Here is a 17,510-nt window from a genome sequence, read left to right on the forward strand (position 1 = left end):
CCTGCTTTTCCTTTCTCCTTCAGGAGCTAGAGGACTAGCTCCTGTGCAGCTGCTCTTGTGAGCATTTGCAGTTATTGCCTTAAGAGCTGCACCTCTGGGGCTTCCCTGGTGGCGCAAGGGGTTAAGACGCAATCTATGATGCTGACTGCAGCCATTGCAGCACGAGTTCGATACCAGGCCAGGAAGCTACCCACATGGTGCAGCAGATCTCTCCTGACTGGCCCGCTGCTCCCCTCAGCAGTGTATTTCAGTCAGTCTGCCTGTTCTGCTCCCCACTCTGTCTCTGGTAAATCCTCTCACCCCCACACCGCTGGCCTGTACCCCAGTTCTTGTATGCATATATAAATACATCTTTAAAATAAAAAGAGCTGCACCTCTGGTCCAGAACTTCCTCTTGTCCTGCTAGGAGTTGAGAGAAAGAAATTCCAGTCCTGGCTCTATGAATGATGTGTGTGACCTGGGGCAAGCCACCTACCCCTCTCTGATAGGCAACATGTGCCTGGTAGAATCGGGTACAAGTTCACTTGGGTAACTTCTCTGTGGCCCTGTGTGTTCATCTATAAAAAAGTGAGTGACAATTCCTATCTCATGGCTGCTTGTGACGATTCAGTGAGATGAACATGGAATGTGATGAAGAGTTTCAGCACGAGAGAGTCTGCCCTTCTCCCAGGGAGGCAGGGGAGACCCATGAGAGCCCTTTGTTTCAAGGATAGGAGGATTTCTAGGAAAATATCCTTCAGTAGCCACTCTTGGAATTCATATATATCTGGGTATGTTGAGTAGATTCATGATGACCTACCAATGGCTGAGGGAAGAAGGAACTAAGGGTGAGGGTCTTGGCCCAGTCACAGGACACCGGCAGGCCATTCACCTGTGCATGGGGCACAGGGCTGGAGCTGGATACAGCAGTGACTCAAGTCAACATCCTCCTTTCATGGAACGTATACTTGAGAGAAGAGACAGCCAGTCAACAACTCATGGATTTAAGCTGAGTAAACCATGGGGTTAACATGTTCCAGGCAGAGCAAACAACTTGGGCAAAGGAGTTGAGATGGTATTTCCAGGATCTGCAAAGAGGCCAAGGTGGGTGAGAGGTAAAAGCAAAGGGGAGAGAGGCAAGAATGGAAACACAGGTAGAGTGCAACTGTGCATAGCCCTGGCAGGCACAATAAGGCTCGAGTATTTATACCATGAGCAACTGGGCAGCCTGTGCTTCATATATCGGCAGTAGAGGGAGTGTCCCCTGAAGTTGTACGAAAAGTATTAAAGAGTAAGGACACATTTCTGGGGAATGCAAGTTTTCATTAAATCCTCAGATGGGTTTGGTATCCAAAAAGGGCAGGGAGCTCCTTTTATGATTCCATTCACTAAACAGCTACTATGAGCTAGAGGCAGGCATCCTAGAAACTTGTGTGAGCTGGCCCTTTCTCCAACTAGCCATCTCTGCATCTTCAACCTGTGCTCTGCCCAGACAGAGTGCTTGCAATTGCCTGCCACTCTGATGTACAGGGCTCAACTCTGCCCCAAAGACTTTTCCCCACCACTGTGGCCCCTACTGCCAACTGCCTGCCTGCTCCCCCTCCCTTGTTCTGTACAAGTCAGTTCAGAGCTTATGCCTCTGGGAACCTGCCCTGACTCCTCCCTTTGAGATAACTACCCTGAACTTCTCTCACATTGTCTTTCACACTGTTGACCCTTCTAAGCCAAGAGCTCTGTGGGGACAAGGGCTGTGTCTTATTCATCCCAGTGTTCCCAGCACTGGGTACAGGGCACCTAGTCACAGGTCATTAAATTTTGGTGGGCGACTACCCATGCCAAGGTGGAGGCTGCAAGATGGGCTGGTGGACACTAGAGGGCACTGTGGTCAATGGAATGCTGACCTGATGCTGGTCAGGCCAACATAGTTTGCCTCAGAGTGCCCCACCCCCCATTGCCCCTGTACAAATGTTTCTAAGAGCCCAGGAAACATGAAAGCTCTGGGTTTAATCAACTAGGTCTCCATTCCAATTTCCCAATTTACCTTCTGCCCTATTTCCAGACCATTCTCATGATGGCACCATCTTACTGCAATTATGGCTAAAAGTTCTTCACAAATGTGGGTGCCAAACATGCACCACTTCACCTTATCACATCCCCACCCCTCAGCAGGCTAACATCTACTCATCTTCCAAGTCTCAACTTAGATGTCAGCTTGGAGAAGCCTCCCTCACCCTCGAGCTGGGTTGGGTGTACTGAGATGTGCTCCCACAGACCTGAACTTCCCCAGTAATCCTCTGTGGCTATTTCCTGGCCCATAGCCCAATCAGCAAGTGAGCTTCCTCTGAGGGGGCCTCTATCATTCATCACTGTGTCAACTGCACTTCATTAAGCACAGAGCCTTGCACATTGTAGGCACTTAACAAATCACAAGTAGGTGGTGCGTGGATAGGTGGATGTTCTACAGCAAGTCACTTTATCCTCTCTGGGTTTCAGTTTCCCATACTTGGCATGTCGGCCAGGAGGATTTAAGATAATGCATGTTGTGTACCTAACACACAGCAGACATTTTCGGAATCAAAGCAATTATTAATGCTTGGAATAGTAAAGAAAAAGGGGGGGGGATAAAGGGCATGTTGAAGGAGACTGCCTTGAGCCTGGGATGATCTCTCCCAGTCAGTTTTACCAGTTACATACAGAAGATGTCTTTAACAACAGTAAGGAAACTATGATTTTATTAAAAATAACAACACCTGCTCTGTGCCAGGTCAGAGACAGAAGGCCTCTAGTAGCTGGTGGGCAGCCTCTAGTCTCAGTCAAAGGATGCCAGGCCAAGGCTAAGGTCAGAGTCATGGGCATTGCCCCTGCATCTGGAGAACAGTCATTATGGCCACAGCTGGTTCCAAACTCTTTACTCATAGGTGAAAACTTGTCTAAGGGGGTCATTAATTCCCTCTGTAATTAATGTAAAAAATGCAGGGTTTGTACTAATGGAAAAGTCAGCTCAAGCGTCAAGCTGATAATATTGATAATGTGCGCCTGTAATTATACACTGCAGATAACTATAAATTCAGTCACTGCACTAATAAAATGTAAGAATTCCTGAAGCAACCAAGAACTTGGTAGCAGCTGTACCATGAGCAGCTTTATGCCAGTTGTTCCAAAGCTATGAAAATCACCACTGTGGCAGTAGTGGTAACATTCACTGTGCACTTAAATGTTGTTTGGACGCAAAATATGGGGACATTTTTAGGTGAAATGGCATGTTGATGCAAGAGCATGGAACTTGGAAGCATAGTGAGCCAAGGTCAGCTTGGATTAGAACAGGAACCCAAACTTCAATGAATGGTCAAGCTGACATTTGTGGGCCTTGAAGCAGGTACCCCCTCCCCTCCAGTCTGACCTCACTGCTCGTTATGAAAAAACACCCAGAACCAGGTATTTGACACTCTACCTTCACCCATTTCCAAGAGAAGCAACTCCCTTCAACAGCCCCTTGTCCTCGTGCGTGTTGCCACAGGTTAGACAGAAATGCTACAGCATTTCTACGTGGGGATAGGTCCTGAAGCTGGGAGGTCACATAGCTTCCAGGCTGGCAGCCACTGTCAGGCTATGTGAAAACAGAGAAGTTAGTCCAGAGAGAAGAGTCAGTGACAAAGAGATGACAGAGACCAGGCAGGTCATCAGAGATAAAAGAGGAGAGACATGGGCCCCCAAGATACAGAAAGAGGGTAGTCTTGATCCTTGACTTCTTGGCCCCACTTCCAGCTGGCATGAGGTCTGGCCATATCTCATTTACTGTTCTTAGATTCTAGGAGATGGAGCCTCACAATAGTCCCCCCCCACACACACCCCCTTTATTCTTGAGTGAGTTTGAGTGGGTTTCTGTTCCCTGCAACAAAATGTACCAGACTAAGACAAGGGAAAATTGGGAATATAAGTGTAGGGCTTGCATAAGCAAAAACGCATAAAGAACACTTATGTAGGGAGGGATGAATGCAATTATAAAGCGTTTGTGTTTGTTCACCCAAATGCTCCCTCATTTCCTGACACTGCCACAGACACACACTCCAGTCACACATACACACATGCTGACATTCAATGGCATATAGAAACAAAGACAGTAGCGACCAGCTATGCTTCTATGCGGATACCCTGACATGCATGGACACGTACCAGTACGAGGGCTCCCCCTGCACCCTTCACACCCACAAGGACACAGAGATGCCACACGCAGGAGGGCACCCACATTTGTGAACACAGTGGCACTGCCCACCAGGCTCAGGGCAGGAGTTGAGGCTTAACTGGGCTTTGTGAAGCCTCCCTCCCCAGCTGCCAAGTGACTCATCCCCAGGGCTGCTAATTAAAGCCAGGACAGAGGGGACAGAGGCGAGGGGAGGGAAAGAGAAAGAAGGCAAGTTTATTTTGGTGCCAACCAGGCACGCAGCCAGTTTAGGGGTCACCCACTTCCTGGGGCTGGGCCAGATGTGGGTGCAGGGGAACACAAACAGGAAAGGCAGGGAGGACCCTCTTATCCCTCCTTGCCCCTCAAGGGCTTCCTGGAAAGGTACCTTCTTTGGGAAGATTACCCAACTATCCCCGGCCCCGCATCCCACTGTCAGATTCTAGCTTTACCCACTCTAGACTCTTGTCCTTAGAACTAGCTTCTCCTCTTCAACATACTCCCATTTGGGCTCACCAGAGCTGGCTTAGCTGTCTCTGCAGCCTGGTTTCTTACCCCCCACGGATCACCCAACACAGGCCTGGTACACAGGGAAGGCTCTGTATGTGCTTCTGGAACATGATGAAGTTGATCGTGGTAGAGCGTGGTGACTGCAACTCTGATGGTATGTACGTCCAACCCAGTTCTACCACGGATGCATTCTTTGAGCTCTCTAAGACTTAGATTCCTCGGCTGTAAAATGACAATAATACACAGCCTATATAGTATTATGTGAGGATGAAATGAGAGAACAGAGGTAATGTACCCAGCAAGTTTTTACCCAGTGAGTGCTGCTGTTAAGTAGATGGCAGGAGCGATAACTACAGAGCCAAGTCCCAAGCCGGGCTCCACTACAGAGCATGTGGAAGACCTCAGATGGGTCACATGAGCTCTCCAAGCTTTGTCTCATTCGTAAAATGCGGGTTTGGCATATGAGACCACAGATTCGCTGTGAAGATCTGAGCCTGTTACATATTCTGTGTGGACCCCAGCTCTTAGGAGTCACTTGATAAATGACAACAGTGATTACTAAGATAGCAGGAGAATTTCAGACCATGGGGGCCGGAGAGCCCCAGAAGGGAGAGAGCTGTTAGGTGGATTAGGGTAGCCAGCCAAAGAGCATTCACTGTCCAGTCAGTGACAAGGTCCCAGGCCAAGAAAATGGTGGGAAGGGAACATTGAAGGGGGTGAGCAACCATGCTGTGGAGAGGAGGCAGTATGGGGGGAAGAAGAGGACATAGCTGGGATGGCTCTGGAGATGGCTAGCATCCTGGATGTATGGATAGGGGAGCCACAAAAGGTCCAGGTGGTCTCGGGCACCCCAGATTGCCAGGAGGTCAAAACAAGGAAGAACCTTAGAGATTATCTAATCCAAATTCCCCCTGCACAGATGGGGGCACTGAGGCCCAGAGTGGGCGGCCTCCTCTGGGAACAGAGCCAGCCCTGGCTCCTCCTCCCACTTCTCCTCCCCAGCGACTGCGGTTCCTGTTGCCATGGGGACATTCCTGGCTCTGCGGGTGTCAGTGACTCCCCCACCCATACCCTCCTTTCCTAGCAACAGGCCACCTCCTCCAGCTCTCATCCTTGCGTGCTTAGCAACCCCAGCCTGGTCCCCAGGGTCTCTGAGTTCCAGCCTGACTCCCGCTGTGGCAGCAGCCCCTCCAGGCCTGGGCTCCTTCCACATCTGGTGGTAGAAGTATACACCCCTTCTGCCTCCCTGTTCACAAGTTCCGCATTTCTCAAGCTTGACTCTCAAGTTTATGACACTGGAATAGGCTGGGGGAGGGCAGAGGGCATTACAATACGTGGAGTCACTATCTTATGCTGAGCATTGCTACATACTTCCTCTGGCACCCCACACTTAACCCTCAGGTCTGGGCCCTGCCAAGAGTGGTTTGCAACCCATTGACCCTGCTCTCTCTTTATTGTCCAGCTTCCACAACAGGAAGACCTCACCCAGCCCCTCTTCCTTCATATTTCTTTATACTCCGAACCCTTTCCTCTACACACACACACACACACACACACACACACACACACACACACACACACACACGAACAAATAGGTTTTCCCAAAGACATGTAACTGGAGAGCAACCAAGCCATAAGTGGAGCCCTTTGCCTAGATCTAGATGCTGCCCTTTCTGTGCTGCAGACTCCAGTCTTTCTCCTCCAGCCTTCCTTGGCTCCCACTGCTGACAGAAGAAGTCTATGATCCAGCCCAGACCAGCATTCTGAACTTCAATATTTGTTCTTTTCCTGCCCAGATCTGTTTTAGCCCAACTGATGGCCCCTGCCCCGCCCCCATGTCTCTAACCCCACCCTCATTTCCTGTGTATGCTGGTTCCCACTTCCAGGGATGCCCCCAATGCAAAGTCTGCACATTAGTCATCCACGGCCATGCTCAGAGGCTACCTTCTACAGAAAGCTATCCCTGACCCCTAGCTGCAGTGAGTGCAGGAATTTACATGTGGGTCTCCAGAGAGCATCAGATGGCCCCAGCCAGTCCTGGCCCCCAGTTAAGGAACTTCCTACCTCATTTGCAAGACCTACAGTGCTATGTTTCAGGCCCTTTCCATAGCCCAGTTTTTTTTTTTTCCATAGCCCAGTTTTGACCCTTGCTTCCTCAATTGCTGAGTTCTCAAGGTTCTTATAGCCTCCTTGACTGTGGCCCAGGAATAGTGTCAGGAAGGAGCTCTCAGTAAAAAAAAAAATGCTGGCTTTGGAACAAGACAGTCCAGGATATGAGTCAGAGTGATGCCAACCTGCCCCACTGTTCTGCTTTCCTTGGACACGGCACTGACCCTCCTAAGAACTTCATTGTCCTCATCTTCCACAAACCAGGGATCCTTATCCGTGTATAGTAGGGCTGCTTTAAGCATTAAATAAGATCATGTTCAGAGTTCTTAGCACATGCAAAGGAAATGATAACTACTATTATTACTAATGTTCAGATGAGGATACGGATAGTTGTTATTATGTGCAAAGGCTGCCGAGGGTTCCCATAGTGACGCCGTGGGCAGGGCTCTGGGCTTAGTGCCAGGCAGACCTGGGTTTGAATCCTGGCTCATCCATCTATTAGTTGTGTGGCTGTAGGCAAAACCATAAGCAGCCTGAGCCTCAGTTTCCTCAACTGTAAAGCAATGATGATAAGGCCAGTGAGATTCCACCTACAGTGTCACTGGGAGGATCAAACAAAAGAAAGTCCCTGACAACATCTGTAAGTTGTAAAGACATAACATATGTCATCATATGACTTATGATTATTATAATTATTAAATAACCTGAGCAATAGGTCCCAGGAGCTCCATTGCAAGGAAGAGCCGAGCACTAGAGACACCTTCAATTGGGTTCCCCAACAAGTAGCAGGCATATCAATGGGGCTACCTGGGAGCTAGCCCAAGCTGTCTTTCTCCAAACCCGCAGGGGGGCAGTGGGATCTGTATCTTTGGCTAGAAGAGTACCTTCCTAAATGCTAGTACAGGCTGTGCCCATGCTATACCCCTTGGCTGCATGGTGGGATGATCTGTGGCTCATCGCACACTCCTTGCCTAGACACTTGGCCTGACTGTGTCCATCACATTCCTCCTGCTTTCCTGCTCCCCACCCACAGTCCTGACTTTGGCCCTTGGCATCAGTGGGCTCATTCTACACTCCCTGCTGGGGATGCTGGGATATGATATATCTCATTAGGCACCTCCATCTGTATGTTCTCTGGCCTCCTCCCATATCCACTGCCTGCATGCCAGGCCCTGGAATGAGACATGCCAGGCCCTGGTCGGGCAAGTTATAACCTGAACAAGGGTTCACAGCCCAGAGAGCACAAGTGGGAACTTTAATCAAGCCTGTTCTGTGCTCACTGAACTGCAAACCCTGGTGAGGGGCTATAGTCACCCAGTAGAAAGGGAACATTACTCCAGTTGATTTATTCAGTGGATTCTACTCTTCACCAAAGTGCTGTATGTGCCAGCTGGAGCCCTGATTGAGACCAGGCATATCCATCCTACGCCTCTGCTGCCTGGGCCCATCTCACCCCAGAGCCTTGTACCATTACCCCTGGCTAAGCTGAGTGGGTCCACCCTGAATCCCTCATCACTTCCAAAGGGTCCATACATTTGATGCTGAGTCTTCACAAAGCTTCTGATGGGTTCAGGCCTGGGAAATGCACTAACAGCCCTGCCTCCACCCCAGTTTTACTTCCCATCCTCAAATGGCCGATTGATCACACCCTGAAAACTTAATGAAGTTAAAAGAATGCACACTTGTCACCATAACATGTTTCTTCTGTGGAGAATGTACACATCAAAAGTCCACCCAAGTCCCACTACTCAGGGTTAGCACAGGTTAGGGTGGAGGTCAAAAGCTAGACTAGGAAGCCCAGGGCCCTCTTCTCCTGGGAGGAGAAGATGGAGAATAGTCTAAGCCCCGAGCTGACAGAGATGGCTTTGCCATCTGAACCGCTCCCTTGAGCCCCTATGGTGCTCATCTCAGCCCAGGAGGCAGCTAGGGTCAGAAAGACTGAGGAACAGTTTTTATTCCCTCTCCATGCCACCCATACCCACAACTCCACTTTATACCCACCCCTGATACCAACGGGATAAAACCTGGTGAGGTGGCCCCTACTCTTCCCCATGAATCCCAAAGTAACAAAATAGAGGCCCCCACCCTAGTCCCAAGCCCATCTCCCAACGACTATGAAAGAAAAGAGGTACTGACCTGACTGTTCTGGAATTCTCGCCATCAGATCTGAAAGGGAAACAAACAAACAAAAAAAAACCCAAGTCAGTATGTACTCTGTAGTCTTCTTCTCTCTGTCCTATGCAGTGGCCTTGAGGCTTAGCACATGTCATGAAAAGAGGGGAAAGGTATTTCATGCAGAGAGAATAGTCAGTGCAAAGGCCATGAAATGACACAGTCTGGCCAGTTGCTGGGACAGGAAGGAGGGTAGCGTGGCTGGAGTGGAGTGCACAAAGGGTTGGAGATGAGGTCAGGAACTGATCATGAGGGTCACAGTGAGGAACGAAGTCTTCCTCAGAGTGGCTGAGAGGCGGCTTGAAGCCGTGGACAGGGGTGAAGCCTGAGCTTTAAACACAGAGACAGAGCTTCAGATATTGGCTTTGCCACTTACCAGCCCATAACCTGAGTAAGTCATTTCGCCTCTCAGAATCTGAGCCTCAGTCTCCCCACTTGTAACATGAGGCCAATCCTCACAGGATTGTTGGGATGATTAAACCCTTTGGAAGCCATCAGACAAATGCCAGGTATTATTAACAACATAGCAAAGGCTTTGCCAATTGCCTGGTCCAACCTGCTTATTTTCCAGATGAAGAGAATGAGGCTGAGGGGGTAAGTGAGTCAGCTGCCAGGTTCCTTTCTACTACATGGGCCTGCCTTCTTCATTGTGAGGCCCCCTCAGAGGCAAAGGAAGGGTGAAAAAAGAGAATGGAATGGGGGACAGCTTTGAGGGAACCCAGGGAATGAGTGAAGTCTGAACCACACCCCTCTGGTTGTTTCTGGCGGGGGGCAAGGAGGGGAAGAGAGAGATAGACAGAAACAGAAAGAAGGGTGAAAGGAAGGAAGAAGGGAACTTGGAAGTGGGAGAGTGTGGGAAGTGTCTTCCTCTTCCTTTTTGTCTTCTTCCTCTTCCTTCAGCCTCCAGCCACACTCTCCTAAGCTGACTGACGAGGAGGCAGCTGGACACAGAACAGGTTGTCCTCAGGTTCTCAGACCTTAGAAGGGGAGCATCATCTATACTGAGTGCAGAATGAGAGGGACACACAGGGAGGGGAGCCAGACCTCGGAAGGGAGTATTTGTTGGAAGTATGAAAGGAGTCTCCACCAGGCTGGTGGGGTAAGCAAGCATTAGGGTGCTGGAGCCAGACAGCAGTTGAGTACAGCACTTCCAGTTCTGCTACTTACTACCATATCATCTGAGGGAAGACACTCCCCCATGCCCAGCCCCAGATTTTTCACTTGTAAGATGGGGAAGGGGTGATGGGAATCCCTCCCCTTCCAGGGTGATGTGAGGCTACATGCTTCACCGTGCACACAGCTCAGCACATGATGCCCAGACAATGACAGTGGGACAATTTTTAGCCTCCTCAGCCCCCTAAAGAGACAGGACCAGAGTCACCAAGCACCTTCTCAATTTATTAAAACTTTCTATCTTGTTCTGCAGCAACAAGATTGCTTCTGAGGCCTGGCCCAACTATTTGCAGGTACCAGGTCGGTGGGTCCTATCTTCAAGGACTCCCCAGCAGCTCAAAGGAGTAAGCCTGAGTCTCTTTCCCTAAAACATCTGTCCCAGGTCATATGAGCAGGGGAGCACGGTGTGAACTCCAAACCCTGTGCTTTCACCACCACACACCCCTGGACCACAAGCACCAGTGAAGACACTTATGCACTGTTAAGGTGACTTTCCTTATTCTCCCAATGTCTTTCCTTAAAATCACCAAGGTTAAGTTAGACCTTTTTCATCAGGGCTGTTTCTTTGGAGAGGTTACCAGACATGTACTTTTGTCCCAAAAGCATCAAGATGTCAGCTGAGAACAAAAGAACTCCAAGGCCTGATGTTGAGTGAATTAGCCACTTCTCACTGCACACTGATTCTTACTAAATCAAGAGTATGTAGAGCCTCACATGACCCTCAGTATAGGGCTACACCCCCCCCCCACAGAGTGCAAAAAGGGCTATGCATAGATTATTAATTATGAATAGGTAACAATCATCAATATTGGGTTATCCTCAACCTCTGCAAGGCTGATGTGCTGCCCCTGGTCACTCTACACCTCTCTTTATGAATCTGGGTGCCAATTCTTTTGGGAAGCAGTACAGACTGGTAGAAAAATATCTTTGGACCTTGGTTTCTCATCAACAAAGTGATGGGGTATGGTAGCAGAGTTCCAAACAGTCTTCAGATCCTTCCTCAAAAAGTTCTTCTCTTTTATCAACCAAATTGTGTCTACTCCTGAAGAGCCAGTGGCTGAACCTGGAGATTTAGCTGTCTACATGTCACAGCAAAGAGCAAGTAGCAGGTTTCCTTTTCTCGTTCTTTGTCAGCAGAAGAGGTGACTTCTCCCATTACTCTCACAGACTTCTCTTAATGAAAGGCCACTTACCACTCTGGGGATCTCAAAAGGCTTGGTTATGCCAATTCCCATCCTTAGATGTGATGTTCAATAAAGGTAACTTATTGAAGCCTATGACCATATTTTATGAACCAAAAACCCAGTGTACAATCTGACCAAGGATTTTGATATTGCACTTCCAAGTACACGAGGCTATCTGGTAGATGAGAGAATGAATGGCAAAATGTTTAAAGTTCCTGAGCCTTTTAGGGACTTATGGAGACAACAGGGCAGAATGACTGAAAAAAATGTAAGTTTTCAAGTTGCCAGATTGAGATGTCTGTCTCCTTGACTGGATTTCCCACCTTCAGTTTGGGTCCACCAAGCCATCTATAAACATCACCTGGGGAAACAATCAGGTGCTTTTCCTCAAGAATCTCAATTAGATAAACAACACTGTCCTCTGAGAGCTCAACTAATAAAACAAACATAAAATGCATCAGAAACAAGAAATGCAAAGTTAGCTGAAAGTGACAGACTGAACCTCGAGCCAGGATTTGGTAATATGTCTAAAAAATCAGGAATCCTGCACACTGCTCAGCCACCAGTGCCTCCTAGCAGACCTGTGCTGCAACCTGGGCTTCACAGGGTTTTGCTCTACCTCAGGGCTCTGCAGCAACACTCCCGGGAAGCACCCCTGACTCCAGGCTCAGCCACTGGCTCCTCAGGAGTAGACACAATCCCTACTCCAGGCCTCACAAGGCCTAGCTTTTCATCACAGGCCCCTAGCCACACCTGGGAAGTGCATCCCATTCAGCACCCAGCCACCAGTGCCTTGGTGTACTCAAGCCCTAGCCTGGGCCAAAAAGGGCTTCATTATATATCATGGCTCTTCAGCAACCCTTTGCTCTCCTGGCCACCAGAAACAGACTCTGAACCACTGCTTCTGGGCAAGGTGAGGTGCCAGCAACTCAACCTCTTGACCCAGCACCATCCTAGCCTCCTCCAGCCACCAGAAAAGGGCCAGAAGTTCTTTGGGGAGGCTCTAGCACCATCCCAGATCCTACAAGACCTCAGTAGCTGTGCCCACCATTAAGAAAACACCCAGAACAGTGGGGGAGAAGGACTCATACACAACAAAAGCCCCAAAGACAACAAAGCAAACAATGAGGAGAAAGAAAAATACAAATAGCCAAGCAAGCCCTCAGGGTAACAATACACCACAGATAGAAAACAAAACCCCAGAACCAAACCACAGACATGGAAGAGCTTCCTTACCTATCAGACACAGAATTCAAGATGACCATGATTAGGAAGCTAAAGAATGGGAACAACACAAAGAAAACTCAGAAATGAAAATGAATACTGTGAGTAACAGAATCAACAAACAGAAGCTCAAAATTGAAACTTTAAACAAGAAAATAATGGAATTACAGAAGGAAGCAAAAAAATCAGAAAAAAGTCATGGAAGTAGAAGTGGAAGAATGAATCAGTGATCTTGAAAATAAAAAAATAAGAAGAAAGATAGAAAAGGAAAGAGAGAAACAGAAAACAAACAAAGGAAAAAGAAAACAAAGGAAAATGAAGAAACACTTCAAGAATTATCTGACACCATGAGGAGAGGAAATATGTAAGAATCATAGAAATTCCAGAAAGAGGAGTGAGAGAGAAGGGAAATGAGAATCTATTTAGGGAAATAGTGGAGGACAACTTTCCAAACTTGAAGAGAGAAATGAACATAAAAATACAGGAAGCAAAAGAACATCTAGCTCTCTAGAGGAAAGGAAAACTACAACAGGACACGTAATAGTAAAACTCCCAAGAGTCCAAGACAAAGAAAAAATAAGGAAGCCGACAAGGTAGAAGAAACATATAACGTATAAAGAAGCACCAATGAGACTGCCTGCAGATATCTCTAAAGAAACACTAAGGGCAAGAAGAGAATGGAATGACATATCCAAATACTCCAAGAAAAAAAAAAATGACAGCCAAGAGGACTCTATTCTGCAAAGCTCTCCTTCCTGTATGACAGAAAGAGAAGTACCTTCTCAAACAAAGAATATCTTAGGGAGATTTCCCCCCCACCCCAACAAATATTAAAAGAATCCTTAGATCTAAACTAGAGAGTGGAGCGAACACAAAGAACTGAGTAAGGCATTAAATAGAACCACAATGCTAGGAACAAAATGGCAGAGATGGATTTTTACGTATCAATGATCACTGCAAACATCAATGGTCTGAACTCACCAATAAAAAGACATAGTTGGATTAGAAAACAGAATCCAATAAACATAGGTGTACAAGTGCTCTTTTGAATCACTGTTTTTGTGTCCTTTGGGCAGATCCCTAGTAGTGGAATTGCTGGATCATATGGTAGCTCCATTTTTAGTAGACTGAGGAACCTCCAGACAGCTTTCCACAATGGTTGGACCAGTTTGCACTCCCATCAGCAATGTAAGAGAGTTCCTTTTTCACTGCATCCTTGTCAACATTTGTTGTTGCTTGCTTTTTGATATGTGCCATTCTTACTGGTGTAAGGTAGTATCTCAGTGTGGTTTTGATTTGCATTTCCCTGATTATGAGGGATGTTGAATATTTTTTCATATGCCTGTTTGCCATTTGCATTTCCTCTTTGGAGAAATATTATTGCAGCACTATTTATAATAGGTAAAACGTGGACACAACTTAAATGCCCAAAAATAGATGACTGGATCAAGAAGATGTGGTATATATACACAATGGAATATTATTCAGCAATCAAAAAAGATAAACTCATGCCATTCACAGCAACGTGGATGGAGCTAGAAGGAATTATGCTCAGTGAAATAAGCCAGAAGGAAAAAGAAAAGTATTGAATGGTTTCACCTATAACAGGAATATAGGGGAACCAAATAAGACATCAGTGTAAAAAAAATAATAACAGTACAAAACACAACAAAAGCAAAAACAGACAATTATAAACCAGAGACATCCTGCAGGGGAGGAGGAGGGAGAGGGGTGAGAGGGAGGGAGGGAGGGAAGAGCACAGGGGACTGTGGTGATGGTGCAAGGGTACCTTGGGGAAGGAAATTCTAGGGGGACTCAATCTGAGGGGGTGAGGGGAAGCAAGTATTATCTAAAAAATGATAAATGTTAAAATAAAAAAATCTAAAAATAAAATAGGAAAAAAATTAAATTGCTGAAAAGTGGAAAAACTAAAAATTCAGTTAAAAACAAAAACAAAAACAAAAACAGAATCCAACCTTCTGCCGCCTCCAGGAAACACATGTAAGTACCAAGGATAAAAATGGACTGGAAGTAAAGGGGTGGAAAACAATCCTTCAAGTCAATGGCACCCAAAGGAAGGGAGGAACAGCCATACTTACAGCAGACAAAACAGACTTCCAGCTTTGAAAAGTAACAAGAGACAGGTATGGGCACTATATAATGGTCAAGGGAACAATACAACAGGAAGACATAACACTCATCAATATATACTCACCAAACAAAGGAGCACAAAATACATTAGATGACTACTATCAAAATTGAAAACAGACATTGGAGAAAATACATATGTGATTGGAGACTTCAGTACCCCATTCTCACCAATGGACAAATCAATGAGACAGAAAATAAATGAGGACATAGTTGCTTCAAACAAAGAACTAGACCACACGGACCTAACAGACATTTACAGAGCATTACACCCATAAAAAGTCAATATACATTTTTCTCAAGTACACATGGGTTGTTCTCCAGGATTGACCACATACTGTGTCACAAGGGAAATGTCAACAAATTCATGAAAATAGAAAGCATACCAAGGAACTTCTCTGGCCATAAAGGTACTGAACTACAAATCAACTATAAAAAGAAAGCAAGGAAATACATTAAAATGTGAAGACTGAATAATACACGAATGAATGACCACTGGGTTAATCAGGAAATCAAAGAAGAAATCAAAAAATACCTTAAGGCAAATGACAATGAGGATATAACCTTTCAGAATGTATGGGATACAGCAAAAGCAGTTCTAAGAGGGAAGCATATAGCAATATAGGCCCACATTAATAAACTATTATAGAAAGAGCCCAAAAAAAAACTTGTATCTTCTCTCAAGGAACTAGAAAAAGAAGAATAAAAAATTCAAATGACAGTAGAAGAAAGGAAATAATGAAAGCTAGAGCAGAAATAAATATAATAGAAATAAAAAAGGCAGCCCAAAGATAAATGAAACCAAAAACTGTTTCTTTGAAAAAAACAAAATAGACAAATCTTTAGCTAGGCTCACTAAGAAAGAGGGAGAAAAGTCAAATAAATATGATCAAAAATGAAAAAGAAGTTACAACAGGCACTGCAGAAATTCACAGGATAAGGGATGACTATAAATATGCAAACAAATTCAACAACCTAGATAAAACAGACAGATTCTTAGAATTATACAATCATCCAAGACTGAATAGGGAAGAAATAGAAACTGAGAACAAACCAATCACAAGCAAGGCCATTGAAACAGTAATCAAAACTCTCCCAAAACACAAAAGTCCAGGACCAGATGGCTTCACAAGTGAGTTCAACCAAACCTTCAAAGATGAACTGATACCTATCTGGCTCTTTCAAAAAATTGAGAAAAAAGGCATTCTTCCAAACACATTTTACAAGGCCAACATTACACCAATACCAAAACAAAACAAAGACAATACGAGGAAAGAAAACTACAAACCAATCTCCCCAACGAATACAGACACAAAAATCCTCAACAAAATCTTAGCAAACCATACCCAACAATGCATTAAAACAATTATACACCATGACCAAATGAGATTTATACCAGGAACACAAGGATGGTTCAACATCCAAAAATCAATCAATGTAATACACCACGTCAACAAAAAGGAAAGAAAAAAACCACTTGGTTATATCAATAGATGCCGAGAAAAGATTGGATAAGAGCCAACATCCATTTATTCTTGAAAAACAGCATAAATGGAACATATCATAACATAATAAAAGTCATATGACAAACCCACAGCTAGTATCATTCTGAATGGTGAAAAACTGAAAACCTTTCCACTAATATCTGGTACAAGACAAGTATGTTCACTCTCATCACTACTATTAAACATAGTATTAGAAGTCCTAGCTAGAGCACTTAGGCATCAGAAAGCAATGAAAGAAATCCAAAATGGAAAAGAAGTTATCATTATTTGCATATGATAATATAAATAGAGAACCCCAAAGACTCCATGGAAAAACTAATTGAAATAATAAACCAGTTCATCAAAGTGGCAGAATACAAAATCAACTCACAAAAATAACCCGCCTTCCTAACCAAATAATGAACCAAAAGAACAAGAAATTAAGAAAGCCATCCCATTTACAATCTCATCAAAAAAAAAAAAAAAAAACCAACAACCTTGGAATAAACCTAACAAAGGAGGTGAAACAACTTTTCAAGGAAAACTATAAAACATTGTTAAAAGAAATGGAAGACACAAAGAAATGGAAAAACATACCCTACTCACGAATTGGAAGAATCAACATTGTCAATATGGCCATCCTACCCAAAGAAATTTATAGATGTAATGCTATCCCAATAAAAATCCCAATGGCATTCTTCAAAGAAGTAAAACAAAGATTACTGAAATGCATATGGAATATCCAAAGCTCACCTGACTAAAAAGGGGGAAAATGGAGGATTTCAAAGTATACTATAAAGCCATAATAATTAAAACAGCATGGTATTGGAACAAAACAGACAAACAGACCAATGGAATAGAATTGAGAACCTAGAAATAAAACCACACATTTATGGACAATTAATATACAACAAAGGAGCAAGTATATACACTAGAAACAAGGAAATCCTCTTCAATAAATGGTCCTGGGAGAATTGAACTGCCACATGCAAAAGAGGGAAACTAGATCATTATCTCACACCATGCACAAAAATCAACTCAAAATGGATAAAAGACTGGAATGTAACACCTGAAACCATAAAATACATGGAAGAAAACAGACAAATCACTCCATGACATAAACCTCAGAGACATCTATGTGGACTCATCTCCAGCAGCAAGAAAAATAAAGGAAAAAATAAACTGGGGCAATATCAAACTAAAAAGCTTCTGTACAACAAAGAGACACCCTACCGAATGGGAGAAAATATTTGCACACCTTACATCTGATAAGGGATTGATACCAATGATCTACAAAGCACTTATATAACTCAACAACAACAACAAAAACAAACCCAATCAAAAAAT

At 45.1% G+C, this 17,510-nt stretch overlaps 1 protein-coding gene across 6 annotated transcripts in view; it reads right to left on the bottom strand.

Moving 5' to 3' along the window:
* IQSEC2 (IQ motif and Sec7 domain ArfGEF 2) overlaps window positions 1-17,510 on the bottom strand; it is a gene marked incomplete at both ends in the record, with an annotated part of 81,388 nt that overhangs the window by 41,447 nt on the left and 22,431 nt on the right. For 4 of the 6 annotated variants that reach the window (XM_084258759.1, XM_084258758.1, XM_084258757.1 and 1 more), the window contains one exon: window positions 8,915-8,944. The exons of 1 other annotated variant lie outside the window; for it this stretch is intronic. In XM_084258759.1, the coding sequence (XP_084114885.1) occupies window positions 8,915-8,944 (30 nt within the window). Of the gene's footprint in view, window positions 1-8,910; window positions 8,945-17,510 lie in introns of all 6 variants that reach the window. One more of the 6 variants, XM_084258763.1, reaches the window with a different exon arrangement.

Source organism: Talpa europaea (assembly GCF_964194135.1).
Source record: "Talpa europaea genome assembly, chromosome: X".
NCBI classification, from domain to species: domain Eukaryota; kingdom Metazoa; phylum Chordata; class Mammalia; order Eulipotyphla; family Talpidae; genus Talpa; species Talpa europaea.